Source organism: Lepisosteus platostomus, chromosome 13, assembly GCF_059453375.1.
Source record: "Lepisosteus platostomus isolate fLepPlt1 chromosome 13, fLepPlt1.hap1, whole genome shotgun sequence".
In the NCBI taxonomy this organism is placed as follows: Eukaryota; Metazoa; Chordata; class Actinopteri; order Semionotiformes; family Lepisosteidae; genus Lepisosteus; species Lepisosteus platostomus.
In genome coordinates, this window is record NC_142623.1 from 20893684 (window position 1) to 20909028 (window position 15345).

Consider the following 15345-nt stretch of genomic DNA (forward strand, 5'->3'; position numbering starts at 1 on the left):
CTGAAAGTGTTTTCTTCCCAGTTTAGCTGATCTTTTGCTGCCTACACATGCTTACACAGCTCCCTATGTAAATGATCATACTTGACTGAGAAAGCTTTAGAGAACTTAACATTTTTATTATCAACAAACTGTAAATACGATGTTTACATTGGCGTTATTATTTTTTCACGAGTGTATGGAGGAGTGTCCGATTTTTTTTATTTTTAAAAAAGAAATAAAAAATTAGATATAATGATATAAACATTTACTGCAATACATTTACTTTGGTGGGTAGCCGTGTCAGTCTGCAATGTTTCGGCTGTGAATCCTTCTTCAGGTGTGAGGGTCTTCAGCTCAAAATGAAACGCTTGGAGTTTGTAATGTAGGGCGCTCTGAACGAGTTTAACTTTATTTGCAGGAAAAATGTATTTCCCAGAAGCTATACTGATTCTTTTGGAAGCCCGTTTCCGCCAGGGAGTAAAAAAAAAAAACGAGCTATGATGTTCTCTCCGATGCAGTGCAGTTAAAAAAAATGTTTCTGATGCTGTTCCTAAATTAATATAATTTACGACCATCAGATGCTTTATGCTCCTTTTCTTTTTTCCAATGGATTGAACAGGGAGAGGCATTTCATGATGTACTTTTCACTGATGAAACAACAGTGGCTCTGGAACAGTTTTCAACCATGTTGTTTTATAAAAAGGGGAGATATGTGAACAAGCAAAAACCAAAAACAAACATGTATGCCATACGATGTACGCATTACTGAAGCTAAACGGTTAGCTTTTGTCACTAATGTAACCACTAAATAAAGACTTAAATATAGAAATCCCTACATTACAAACTGTATATTGCTGGTATCGGTATTTAAAAGAAAAAACACACACCAGTATTCCACTTTCTCCCTAAACATTTTAAGCATCAAAGTCTTACATGTGGTTATTTTTGAAACGTTTTTACATGCTCCTTCTAACCATGTTACTGTTTACTGTTACTGACCATATTAAGTTTAAGTGCCTGCGGGCACTTTTCCTGTCCATGGGGGGGGGGGGCATGGACTGTCTTTCATTAGAAGGTTAGCCTATTCTACCCTGAGAATGTAGAGGGGGTGGAAAGGAGTCATTTAATTAGTACTAAAATTCACACTGATTCCCTTGCAAAGATAAGGACATGTGTTTTCACAACTCGAGGAGGTTTCGTGAAAATGCTACAGGCGTGCCAAAATCGTTTTTGTACTTCAAGCTAACTTTATTCTGGTTTTCATTGTCAGATTGTGAATCAAAAAAGGCATTTAATTACACATGCGTTTGTGATTTTAATAAATTACTGTATTGATTGAAACACACATTCCGTACAGACACAGTACAATCACATTCTCCTGTCTTCTTGTGGTGTAAAATGAATTAGCAGGTGTTTGAGATAACAATGCATCGCCCACTGAGTGGAATGTTCTCATTTGTTCTCAAGTATAAAAAGAGGTGATAATTTTTAATAATTCCGTGTCGCATTAACTAACTGTTCAGTTTATTCCGCCAGACAGTACATGAATATAATTAAATCGTTATTAATTTGTTTAGATATGCGATTCCATATTATATTCCTTGTTAATCAAATTCCAAAAGTATGTGTTTGTTTAAGCCGATAACGAGCAAATTCACAGAAAAGGTTAAAAGACTATCACTTTTCACAAAGTATATAATATTAATATGGTCAGAAGGAGCACGTAAAAATGTTTCTGAAATAACCACATGTAAGACTTTGATGCTAAAAATGTTTAGGGAGAAATGGAATACTGGTGTGTATTTTTTCTTTAAACTACCAAGACCAGCAATTTACAGTACAGTTTACATAATATGTTTATGTTCCTAAATTAATATCGTTTATGAGCATGTGAAAGTCATGGTGAATCGGAGATTCTCAAGACTTTGTATGATTGGAAATGAATACGTGATCGGATCAACTAAATGCTGTGATGTTACTTTTTGTCAATGAAAAAAATAAAGTATTTTCGTTTACAAAGAAGATTACAAAGAATGTGGACCAGGGTAATACTTTGAGTTTACAGCTTGTCCAAGGTCATTCATTATTAATACTATTAGTAATATCTTTGTTAAAGACTTTGATGCATAAAACATTTCTGCATGATTAAAATATTTATGATAAAGGTGGTAGGCTGTGTACTTTTGTCCAACTGAGCAATCTTGCTTTCATAAAATATACCTACTTGGTAGGTATAATGATTATGACTCGTTATACCTCGTTTTTACCGCGTTTTGATGCGACACGCCCACCGTGTTATACCCCAGCGTACCCTACTTGTTTTGAATGGCTGCATCTGTATATTGATAATATTGATTAATAATAGCTCTCAAGAACTATAATGTGAATAAATAAGTTAATACTCAAAGATCTGTTGGCAATATGTCCTTGATGATTTAAACTTCCCATTTGTGATACAGGGTTTGGTGGAATGGTCCATGATCAAACGTGGTGCAGCTTGCTCTTTGCTGTTGGTTTGTCAACAGTCAACAGTCAACAGTCTTGGCTGAGATGCTATCAGGAATAGTTCTGGTAGTCACCCTACAGATCTCTCCTCGCTGGACCTTCCTTTGCATGATGCTGATCTTACACCTGTGGTTTTGATGAGAAACACGCTGTGCCTTGATGGAGTTTATCTGTGCTATATATCATTACACTGTTCAGCTTTGATACAGTTTTACGATATCTCTTGTCAGAGAGCCTCTGATGTAAAGATGTAAATCTAAGTGTTATAATATGCCTTTAATCTACAATATAAATTTGAATTTTAAATCCAATTATCTCTTTTTGCAGTTTACAAAGTCAAGCTTGTTGAATTTGTCCAGTCCTCTGATAAATACATAATGCTCATTGAGGATGTGATCAAAGAAGGTAAATCAAGTTTATTTTTTATCCTTCAGTTTACTTATTAAAATAAAATAAAATAAGTAAATAAATAATAAATAATAAATAAGTAGAAGTAATAGCAAAAATAATACCTATTAGCATGATTTCATCTTCCTTGTTTATTGCAGTTCATGGATGAGGTATGCCTGAAATAAAAGTGAAATTTGAAAATAATCTGTAATTAAATCATTCACAACATGAAATTGCATGAAAATATAGAATAAAAACTCCTCTAATTTTTGTTAACATAAATTGTCATCTATTTTTTAAGGCACTATAGCCGTTAGTTTAGTTGTTTTCAAATTGTTCCAGCCTTATTTCATATTACACTTATTTTCATGAAATAAAAATAAAAGCAAATAAAATCACACAGCATCCACAGAGCTACATTTGTTTTCTGGTAAACTGAAGTCAAATAGATTATAAATGGGAAATCATATCCCAAACATGTTTAAAATAAAGTTGATAAGCATATTTTTAGATGGTATACTGTAATTCTCCGTTTTCCACTCCAATCCCATTGACTTCTTTGTGCCTCTTATTTTCTAGGAAGTGATACTGGAGTCAGGGAAAAGATGAGATCATTTGTCGCTCATTCCACTTGCAGAGAAACCCTGGGATTTGAAAAGAAAAGAAGTTATCTCATCATGGGGAAATCTGTGGACTTGATTAACACAAGTGAAGGGTGTGTTATTAGAAAATAAGACTTTAAAGCAACTGCAGATCCCTAATGAAACCTAAAAATCTTGAAACATCATACTGAGACTTCTTTATTACCTGTTTACTGAGAAACAGAAGAGGATTACTGAGCAGAAGTGTCATTTTTTTCAGTTTACTGATTTAATTAATAATCAATTTTCTCTAATATTACATATTTGTGATATACAATTTTACTTATTAAATTATTACGTTTTTAGAGAGTACATAAAACTCAGTTATTTTAATAACACTCAATGACAAATTAGCTTTTTTATCCTTTATTTTATTTAGTCGCAACAACAGTTCTTAAATTATTAACATATATCACTAACAGATTCTGAGGCATTTTCTAGCTCACATGGTGAGAATTTTAAATGTCATTTTCTAGTTTTCTAGTATATTTATGACCTTTTCTGAAATATTAAACAGCAGGTCTAACTTTGGAACTATACATGCCTAATCTCCCAGGAGTAGTTAGAGCAAAACACTTAGTGTATATGAAATCAGAGTGACAAAGAGTACCTAGGTTCATAGAATTATAGGTATAACAAACAGATGGTTGTAAAATAGAACTCCACTGGTTTGCAAATTTAGAAAATGCTTATTTTAATAGAACAGTGGTAGGGCATATACCACCTATGCATGCACATAGATAATGAGGGGGTTGGCATCAGCTGTGAGATCCCAGTTTCCCTGTTTAAGACAAGTTAAGAAGTGAGGTCAGCAGAGTTATACACACTCTAGCATACAGGTATGTTGCAGTGAGTTTCAGAGAAGCCGGGGCTCAGGGGGAGGTGAATGAACGTGCTAGAACCTGGAACGGGTGGGGTTCCAGCAGCAGTTCTGAAGAGGATTGGTAATTGAAAATTGTTTTAATCAGTCTGTTATGAGTGTGTGAGAGAGAACAGAGCTCACTGCTCATGATGTCTGTGTGACTTCTGTGAGTGTCAAAGAGAGTAACTGGCTCAGTTGGTTTTTGTGTCGGCACACTGGTAAACAAATTGGGGAAAAGAGCGTGACCAGACAAACTAAAGGGGTACAAGATGAGGTGATTGTCACTGCTACTGACTTGGAAAAGGGGGGCAGATGTGTGGGTACCCTGCAGCAGTATGTGGTAGTAGTGAAAGCTAGTGCTGTGTGTAACTGTGCAAGTTGACCTGATTTGTAAACGTTAGTCCACTTAAGTACATAAGTTGAGTGTGTCTGTTATGTGAGGCCCCCCAAATTAACATCATGCTCCCTGATATCTGCCGTGTATCATATTGAAAAGAAAAAAAAAACTACACATTACATCACATTACATTTTGTTGAGTTTTCTAGTAAATCTTTGAATTATTTAAAAGTATGCTATGTAGCCCCCGTGTTTTGGTAACTAAGGTTACAATTGGTTTCACAATTGTAAGTACGTCTACAATACACAAGTTTACATAAGTCAAGGTTTAAATAATTTATAATGAATATTTATATCTATACTATACTTTGTAAAAATCAACTAATTAGACAAATACTCTCTATGAAAAAACAAGTGGTAGAATTCCTGGTGTATTTTGCCCTGCTATTCAGGCAGAACATTTAAATTCTATCCTTTTTCCTCTATTACAGGTTTGTGTATTTCATTGGCAGTGGAACATGGATTGAGTTGTGGCCAACAGATGTGGAGTGTCAAAGCCTAATATTCCAAACCAAATGCGAACAGATTAAGGAAGTTGCATCAGAACTCCTGAACTTTGGTTGCCCTAATTAATATTCTGTTAAAACATTAACTCAACATATAGTGTGAAAGAATGAACATCATTTTGCCTTAAACATGTCTATACTTCTCAGAACTTTTAGATACTTCAGGCTTTTTGGTTGGCTGCTTTGTTTTATAATTTCTGTGTTAAAATGTAATACTATTTTACTTCATTGTGAATGTATGACCAGGTATTTTTCTAGAAGTTTATGTTAACCAATGAAGACACATTTCACATGCATGTCCATTGCTTCTATAAATACCAATAAAGCTATCAACAAGGTGTTATTGCCTTTTAGGGTCAACAATTTGATTCACTGTGCATTTTCCTGAAAAAACAACAGTTGCATGAAGTAAAATATAAATCAATGAAGTTTTGCTAATTATTTATTAAATGTAGTAATTATACACTACACCGCCACAATAGTACAGAGATATAAGAATTATTTATAATAAATTTCTCCTTTGTTGTTGCATGTGTTCCTCTTCTAAAAAAATGGCAAAGATTTGATTTTTTTCTGTATTAATCATCTATCCATTTTCTAAGCATTTCATCCAATTCACTGTTGTGAAGGAGTTGAACCATATCTTGGCAAGCAATGGCCGCAAGTCAGGATACACCTTTGAAGGGACCTTTGAAGTCTTGTATTCATATAGAAAGTAAAATTATTTAATTTGTAAATGCTGATAGTAGCATATAACCACTTATAGCAGTAGCTCAACAAGAACATAATATTTTTAGGAAAGGGGGTATTAGAAAATAACTAGAAGTACAGGATAGGTAATACTTATATTATATTACATATTAAAGTCAGTCTGGACAACACCTTGAATAAACACAATTTGTAAGTGTTAAATAATAACACATCCTCACATGAGCAACACATACGGATTGAGGTCAAATGGCTTCTTATATTTTGTTTGGTCTTTACACACTTGGATTCTGATTATCCAACTAGATACTCCAGAGATTGTTGACATTTACTGTAATCTAATCTAATATCTCAGATGTCCAAACAAACTCAAAAGATATATTTTCTCTCATCGGACAGAGTGAATTAAACAAATATTTAAAAAATATTGGTTTACTTGGGGAGTAACAATAAAGCCTGCTTATTCATCTAAAACATAGCACACAATAATATTAAAAGCCAAATTTCCCAATTATAGGGTGGTATAGTTGTGAATTATTATTATTATTATTATTATTATTATTATTATTATTATTATTATTATTATTATTATTATTATTATATCATCATCATTGTTATTATCAACTTTATTTATACGGTGTCTTCAAAGGTGGCTTCTCAAAGCACTTTACAGAAACAAAAAAAAATTACACAAGATGTACACAATGAAAATACAAAATGAGACAGTAGATGGGGGTACTGAACATGATAGGAGCAAAAGGGTATATAACAGAACCAGTTAAGTAAAGGCCCTGGTAAATAAGAAGGTTCTGAGTCTATGTTTCAAAGAGTTTAGGGAAGATGACTGTCTGATATCCTTAGGGAAAACAGGAGAAGGCCCTGTCCCCCATAGAGCGCAAACGGGTTTGGGGAACAGATAGGAGACCAGAATTAGAAGACCGTAGGTTGCGAGATGGGGAGTAGGATGATAGTAGCTCAGACAGGTACTGAGGTGCAAAACCATGCAGAGTCCACATGAAACCTGACAGCCAGAGCAAGAAGTGCAGGATAAGAGTAGTGTGATCACTTGCACTAGATCTGGCCAGGATTCTGGCAGCTGAATTTTGAACATATTGGAGTTTGTTCAATGTGGATTTAGAAACCCCATTGAGTAGATCGTTACAGTAGTCAATTCGGGAGAAGCCAAATGTGTTGATCAGATTTTCACTAACAGTTAGAGTTAACAGAGGACGTAGTCTGGAGATATTTCTGAGGTGAAAGAATGATGTTGTCACAATATGTTGCACATGTGGGTCAAATGTCAAGTCTGAATCAAATATCACCCCCACAGTTTTTCAATTTTGACTGAAGCTCAAGTACAGTACTATCCACAGACAGGATTACTGCATTGGCTTACAAAGTTGATGTGGGGTGCCAATAAGCATGACTTCAGTCATGTCATAATTTAGATGAAGGAAATTTTGAGCCATCCATATCATCAACATAGAAATGATAATTGAGGCCATATGATCTTAAAAGCTGACCAAGTGGAAACATGTAAATGCTGAAAAGTATGGGCCCCAGTATTAAGCCATGAGGAACACCAGGCTTAACAAGTCCACTTTAAGAGCTAAATCCACCAATGAATTGGTTGGCATTGCTACAGATGCAGCCATTCAAAATGCACGATACAACCCCACGCAAAATTATCTACTGTTCACCTCGTTATACCGCAGTATGTGATTGGCTGGCAAACATGACCGACAGGCAGCACTTATGGTGCATTGGTTGCTTCATTTAATCTCTTTACTGTGCATGTTTAAATCCACTTAATATTGCATATCAATGTGGAATTTTACAATTATTTCATATTATATTCCCTATTAATCAAATTCAGAAATATTTCTATATATCACAACACATTCAAAGTTAAGTGAGTTAAGTGATTAACCTTTTCTATGAATACTTGCACTCGTTATTGCAGTAAAAAAACTCATACTTTTTAGAATCCGCTAAATAGGGAATATAATATGGAATCGCTTATCTAAAGAAATTAATAATGATATTAATTTAAGGATATAAATATATGTATTTATATAGCTGGTAGTATTACTGTAATCCACTATCTTTGTAAACACGTTTTATTTTTAATTTGACTCATTCACACAAGATGTATTATGTACATTATAGTAACATTTTTTTATATATATATACAGTGCCCTCCAGAATTATTGGCACCCTTGGTAAAGATGAGCAAAAAAGGTTCATCTTTACCAAGGGTGCCAATAATTCTGGAGGGCACTGTATTATAACATATTCAATGTTAAGTTATATTAATAATGAAATAAAAATGTGAATTAGCAAATGTCAGTACTGTCAACTGTTCAACCAGTTTAATTCAAAACACTTTATTCAGTGGGGCAATTTAACAGACGCCTCAAGCCTTAAAACAAAATCATATATATTGTAATTAGAATTGAGAATAACAAAGTGGTATTAAAAATACCACTGAAACTCTAATAATATGTCTGGTCATTATTAACAGCATTAATTTAATAATAATAATTTTCAAGCTTCTTGTGTTTTTTTCAGAGACATTTTTTTCTTCGGTTTTCATAAGCTTCGCTTATTAAAATACCTATTTATGAGACATAATGTTCAGATGTCAATAACTTTGTAAACAAATGACACAGAGCCTGCAACCTACGGGTTTAAAGATCACGATTTGTATAAAATTTCACAGCTTTTACTTAAACAATATCTAGTACCTGGTTGCTTTTTTAGAAACTTTAGTTTGAATAAAGCGGATCCCAGGTGCAAGTGACTTCATAACGCAAGAAGGTATTATGCTGCATTTTTTTATGCATCACTTGAAGCCTTCTGAAGTCTCTCAAATACATAAAAATGTAACATAATATTGTGTGGCCAGATGGGCAACCGATTCTTTTAATTTTAAGAAAATCAAAAATAGAAAACAATAACATGTGTCCCTCAAATAGATATTGCATGGTTTTAAAACCCATAAAAACGTTTAGTTAAAAACACGAAATCCACAAAAAAGGGTGATTTTTCTACCTAGTAATTATCTTAGAATCTTTGTGTAAGCGGTTATTTTTTTAACTTTTTAATTAAACATCTTAAACACTTTAATTTTTTATACACAACACATAATTGTACAGATACAGTCAAATCACATTCTCCAGTCTTCCCGTGGTGTAAAACAAATTAGCAGGTGATTGAGAAAACAGCCCAGTGGGCAGTGAGACGTATACGTCCAATATACGTATATACCCAGCAAAAAAACGGCTATACGTATATATACATTGCCGCGATGTATAATCAATGTTGAATTACAACTGTAATTTCGACAACATTAATAAACGCATATATAACGTAGAAAACATATCTAACACAGTGCCGAGGCTTTTTATATATCGTGTGTGCTGTAGCTAGGAGTATGACCGCAATCTACATAGTGTACGAAGTAAATTATTTTCGCAGCAATTTATTTACAAAGCTTTGCATACAGGTGCTTTGCAGATGGGGTCTTGCCACCTGCCTGAAAAAACTACTAAAATTTTGTTTGAATGCCTATAGATTTTCTATTTTTATTTTCTTAAGAAAAGTTGATACCAATTACTGGACACCTGTCCCCCATCAGGGTCGGTGCCCGGAGAAAACTCTCTCGGGGGGTGTCTGAAATTTTGAGGGGGGCAGTGATGTTTTGGTTGAAACGGAGCCGTGAGTTGCAGCTACCTAAATGAAATCAACTATGCCATCGATTAGTGTTTCATGATAGGATATAATAATGAGCAATCTGGTATTTGAGATTAAGTTCAGTTTCACATTCATCAGCACTCTCAAAATTATTGCCTGGAGCGACAAAAGACCATACACGTTCATTTTTGCACCTACATTGATGGTAACGAGGTTCTGAATCGTTAAGAACAAATAGTTGTAAAACCAACAGAAAGCACAGACTGCTATAACTAGTCTTAGTTATATAACGATTTTAAGTATAAGGATAAACTACTGCAAGGAATCGGTCCACCTGAGCAAACAGGATCGTAATGTTACACCCAATAACAACATGTGCCGTTCCTGGATGGATAGCCCTCCTGCACATCAGACCATTGACAAAGTAAAACTATTTTTAGGGCGCAAGTTAAGTAAGCGAAAGTGTTCAAAAATCCTTTTGCTCAGAACTGAGGGGGGCGACACCTCTCCCCCCCGTGGCACCAGGCATATTCCCATTCTTATATTCTATAATGTCATACAGATGCAGCCATTCAAAGTTTGCGGTACAAACCCGTACTGCGGACAACTACACGTGCACCACCGTGACGTACCGCGGTACGTGATTGGCTGGCCAAAATGACTGACAGGGGCACTCGTGGTGCATTGGTCAGTAGTGGAAAGATTTAATCATTTAATATTTTTACTGTCCACATTTTAATCTGCTTAGTATTGAATATTTATTTATTGAACACCCAACCTCAGAGTTATAAATCAGTCACTTAAACTATCATGTTACCAAGGCAGTCATGTGACAAACACATATCAGTGGAAAGTCTTATACTACTGTTTGTGCAACAGTACATGAATGTAGTTATACCATTATTAATTTTTTTAGATACGCAAATCCATATTATATTCCCTATTAATCCAATTCTAAAAGTATGCTTTTGTTTAATCCGATAACGAGCATGTTCGCAGAAAAGGTTAAAATGATCACTTTTCACAAAGTATAGAAACGTACAGTAATATGGTCAGAAGGAGCACGTAAAAATGTTTTCAAAATAACCACATGTAAGACTTTGATGCTTAAAATGTTTAGGGAGAAATGCCATACTGGTGTGTATTTTTTTCTTTTAACTACCAATACCAGAGTAGTATAAAGCGACATTTTTCGTCAAACGTTTTGGCGGGTGCCACACCCCCTTTTTCAGCCAATGGGGGGTCCACGGTGGGCGGATGTCCCGCACCCTTTTCAGCCAATGGTGCATTGTTATGGTCGGATGTCCCGCCCCCTCCCGAGCCAATGGTGTGTCGTTAAGGGTCGGATGTCCCGCCTTCCACCACCGAGTGGTCCTGAGCCTCAGGGTCCAAAAGCCCCAGCCACCGCATGTCCTCGATTTATAAATAAGTGGCTAAAGCACGTATTAGGGATGGGGGTTGGAAGGTGATCATGGTTGCCGCGGGGTTGAGCACGCTCTATTATAACCCTAGGGAATTGGGTTACGGTGGCGTGGGGAGTCTGATAAGGGCCGTGAGATCCCGGTGTGTGAGCGGCACCTGCCGCGGACGGGTGACAGAGTGGTTGACCCTGACAGCACGTCTCAAAAAAAAACATCAAGGGTGTGTAAGCACTCACACACACATATACTGACTACATAAAGTCACATGGAAAGAACTCGCAGGACAGATAGCATGTGAAATGTGAACCACTTTATTTCATCAGTAGGTTTTCAAATACAGAACATCACAATAAACACTTTTAAACTTTTCACACACAGACTCCAATTTGCAACCACCAATTAAATGTTGGTGCGGAAAATTAGTTCGGTACATGTAACTATCACCCCAACGTTGCTCAGAAACTTTGATGCATCTGAAAAACCGTTCATAATGCTCTTCCACTCACCATGTCTAAAACCATGAGAACCGCACTGGGCGATTCGATCTAACAGAGCAAAAAAAATTGCCTGTTAAATCAGAGGGATGGTGTTACCACAGATTCTATGCAAAACACGTTGTATTTTGGAACACACACTGCTGACCCTGCCAGGCTTCCGTTTCTGATCTGAAAACAGCAGAAGTGCAGTAATGTCACTCATGTTCTTGACATACAACTCTATCTCTTTAACAAATGTAAGGACATTAGCATTCGACTCATTGATTTTTATATCAAGCGTTGTAGAAAGAATAATGTAAAGCACTTTTTGTAAGAATTCAGACATACATCTGAAATCTGCAATGTAAAACAGAGTGAAAGCTCTATTCACATTGCAAGTATTTCACAGCGCTGGTTTTACATAGATCTTTTTTCGCTTCTGTAAAAATAAGTATAATGTTTCTTTTGCAATGCATCAAAAGTCACGTCTACTATTATTCCATCTACATGTTCAAGTAAGGAGCTTACATACTCGTGTGGCGATCGGTCATCAATTACGTTTCTCAGCAAGTGCTTTATACTCAGCTTAGTATCATTTGTGTTGGTAGAAAGATTTAAATGTCTTTACTGTGCCCGTTTTAGTATTGAATATTTATATGGAATTTTACCACTGAAGGGAAATCTTAGTACCTGAGCATAAAAAGAATAGGAGCATACTGTAACGTGTGTGAAGGCCATAAACGATATTAATTTTGGAACATAAACATACAGTATATGGCTGGTCTCGGTACTTTAAAGAAAAAATACACCCCAGTATTCCATTTCTCCCTAAACATTTTAAGCATCGAAGTCTTTAACTAACGTGATACCGGAGTCAACAAGCATACTTTTAGAATTTGATTAAAAGGGAATATACAGATGCAGCCATTCAAAGTGTGCGGTACAGACACGTACCGGAGGTAATTGGCTACGGCGTCGCGCATTCTGACGCAAGATGACGCGCGGTACCGCGGTACGTGATTGGTTGACCGACAGGGGCACTCGTGGTCCGTTGGTCTGTCGTAGAAAGATTTACAGTAAACGTCTTTACTGTGCCCGTTGTAGTATTGAATATTCATATGGAATTTTACCACTGAAGGGAAATCTTAGTAGCTGAGCATAAAAAGAATAGGAGCATACTGTAACGCGTGTGAAGGCCATAAACTATATTAATTTTGGAACATAAACATACAGTATATGGCTGGTCTCGGTACTTTAAAGAAAAAATACACACCAGTATTCCATTTCTCCCTAAACATTTTAAGCATCGAAGTCTTTAACTAAAGAGATACCGGAGTCAACAAGCATACTTTTAGAATTTGATTAAAAGGGAATATAATATGGAATCGCGTATCTAAAGAAATTAATAACGATATAATTATATTCATGTACCGCAACACAAGAATAGTACACGCTGTACGATGTCTGTTGATAATGTTTGTAGGGCTTTTTCAACACTCCTCGTGTGACCTGACTCCTGGTTCCTGACTCCCACATCACACGTTGCGTGACTTTTTTTTTAACAAACATTTCTTTGAAAAAATAAAACGTTTCCCTGGGTCAGAGATTAAATAAAACTTCACTTGCACCAAACAAATTTATATTTCTAAATATCACAACATGATTGAATTTAAGTCATTTTAATAACAATGAATAGTCACCTATGCGTTACAATATAAACATTTTAAACATTAAATCGCGTTTAAATCACCTTTATTTAAAACCCATAAATAAAGCTGATACTGTTTAGACTTTTAATTATTTAAAACTGTATTACAGCAGCACAATGCATAATGCAACGTAAATTGCTATGTTTGTCTTCTGCGTAATAATCTTCACCTCTCTGTCCAGCAAATGAACAATAGTGATAATAATGAACTTTATTGTATATGGCGCCTTTAAAGGTGGCTCCTCAAAGCGCTTTACAGGTTAAAAACAATAACAACAATACTGTTAGGTTGGGCAAATGATTTTTTTTTAAAGAAATACAAAATGAGATATAATTATGTGTTCTGGCTTAGACATTAACGAAGAGCATAACACAGGGGCGGTGTAGTGGTTGGCTCTGGCTTTTCCATCTATACCGATGCACTGCAAGTACAACCCCCCTCTCTGCGGGAGTGCTGGCTGTGACAAATTAAACCGGTTTCACAGCTTTCCAGCGAAAGACACCTCCCCCCCTCCAAAACCCAGTTAGTACAGTACTTACTAGTTACGAAAGCTAGGCTCCTAAATGAAATCGCATTAACATGCTACTGCGTTGGTGTAACAGTCGGGGCGTGGCAAGCTTCTAATGTCTCCCGACTTCGGCGAAAGGAACCCTTCTTTCATTGGAAGACAATGAACATATTCTAGCCCTGAATGAATTAATAGCAAACATGGTTTACATAAAATACATTTTTCCAAGAAAGTTTAGCCTTTGTCACTAATTAAACCACTAAATAAAGACATAAATATAGAAATCTTAAGATATTTTAAAATACATGACTGCTAAAATTTATTTAAAAATAAAAACTATTACAAACGCCAGCGGAGAGAGAGAGTGCTTACTTTGTCAGCACCCAGACAAAAATACAATGCTTTTATTCATTCTTAATCAGATGGTGAGAGTGAAGGGGGAGTGATAAGGTTGAAGGTAAGGAAAAAGAAGTGAAAGATGGGTAAGCTTAATTGACTAGAACAGAGGAGGGATTTTGGTTTTGCATAAGGGGCAGGGCTATGGAAATGTGGTCTATTTGGGAATGTGAAGTTACATGTTCTGGCTGTTTGTGAATTATCGTTGTTGAGTATGGAGTGTTGAGGTATTGATTTTGTGTAATGCTTTATGTTGAAAATTGAGATGGATTTTGTTTATGATAAAGAGGATAAACTGGGATTGGAGGAGGGTTTGGTTTTGCATAAGGGGCGGGATTATGATAATTGAAGGAATTTGAGAGAGTTTGCGGGCTATTTTTGGTTTGTATTACGAATAATTCGTACAAGATATTGAGATTTGTTGATAATTGGAGGACGGTTTTGCTTTAATGGTTTGACATATTTGATTTTGTATTGTGGTTGTTATCTGTTTTTGGTTGGTATTATGTTTATATGGTTGTTTTTGTTGGTTGGTCGTTATTATGGTTATTATGTTTATATAATTGTTTATATAAGTGTCATTTTTGATTATTGGATGTAATAATCAAGAGAGAGAGAGAGAGAGCAAGCGCCTTCTTTTTACTTTTGTAGCCAAAGGGCCATGCAGATCAGATTCCCTTCCCCCTACGGAAAGACAGACACATGTTTTCACAGTTTAGAAGTCGCTATTCAAGCGCAGGCGAGCAGCCCCTAGATAAAACATCAACTTTATTTAAACTCCAATGAAAGTATTAATGGTTTTTAATTACCGTACTCTTATGGAACATGCCACCAGCCATCTGCATTGAACGATTAAAAATTAAAACGATTACAATTGGCACTCCTGTAGCTTTTTCACGAAACCTCCTTTTTCACTAAACTTCCAACAGAGCTGTTCTACCGGTTTTTATCGGGCACCTCTTATCAGGCTTAAGCGATAAATATACAGTATTTAGCTGAAAAGCTGTACAACGCAAGTCATTTCGTTACTCTAGGAGTTTTCGTGAAAAAGCACATTGTGCTGCTGAAATAGTTTTTAAAAAAAGTCTAAACAGTATCAGCTTATTTATGGGTTGTAATTTAAAAAAAAAGTCCAAAACTGCACTCAAAAT

General features: G+C 35.6%; 1 protein-coding gene across 1 annotated transcript in view; it reads left to right on the forward strand.

Annotated features, from left to right (window-relative positions):
• Window positions 1-5618, forward strand: part of LOC148650214 (complement C3-like) — an 81260-nt gene extending 75642 nt beyond the window's left edge. The window contains exons 39-41 of the mRNA XM_088603785.1: window positions 2812-2889; window positions 3454-3589; window positions 5206-5618. Of these exons, the coding sequence (XP_088459911.1) occupies window positions 2812-2889; window positions 3454-3589; window positions 5206-5347 (356 nt within the window). The 3' untranslated portion in view covers window positions 5348-5618. The remainder of the gene's footprint in view (window positions 1-2811; window positions 2890-3453; window positions 3590-5205) is intronic.
• The last annotated feature ends 9727 nt before the right edge of the window (window positions 5619-15345 follow it).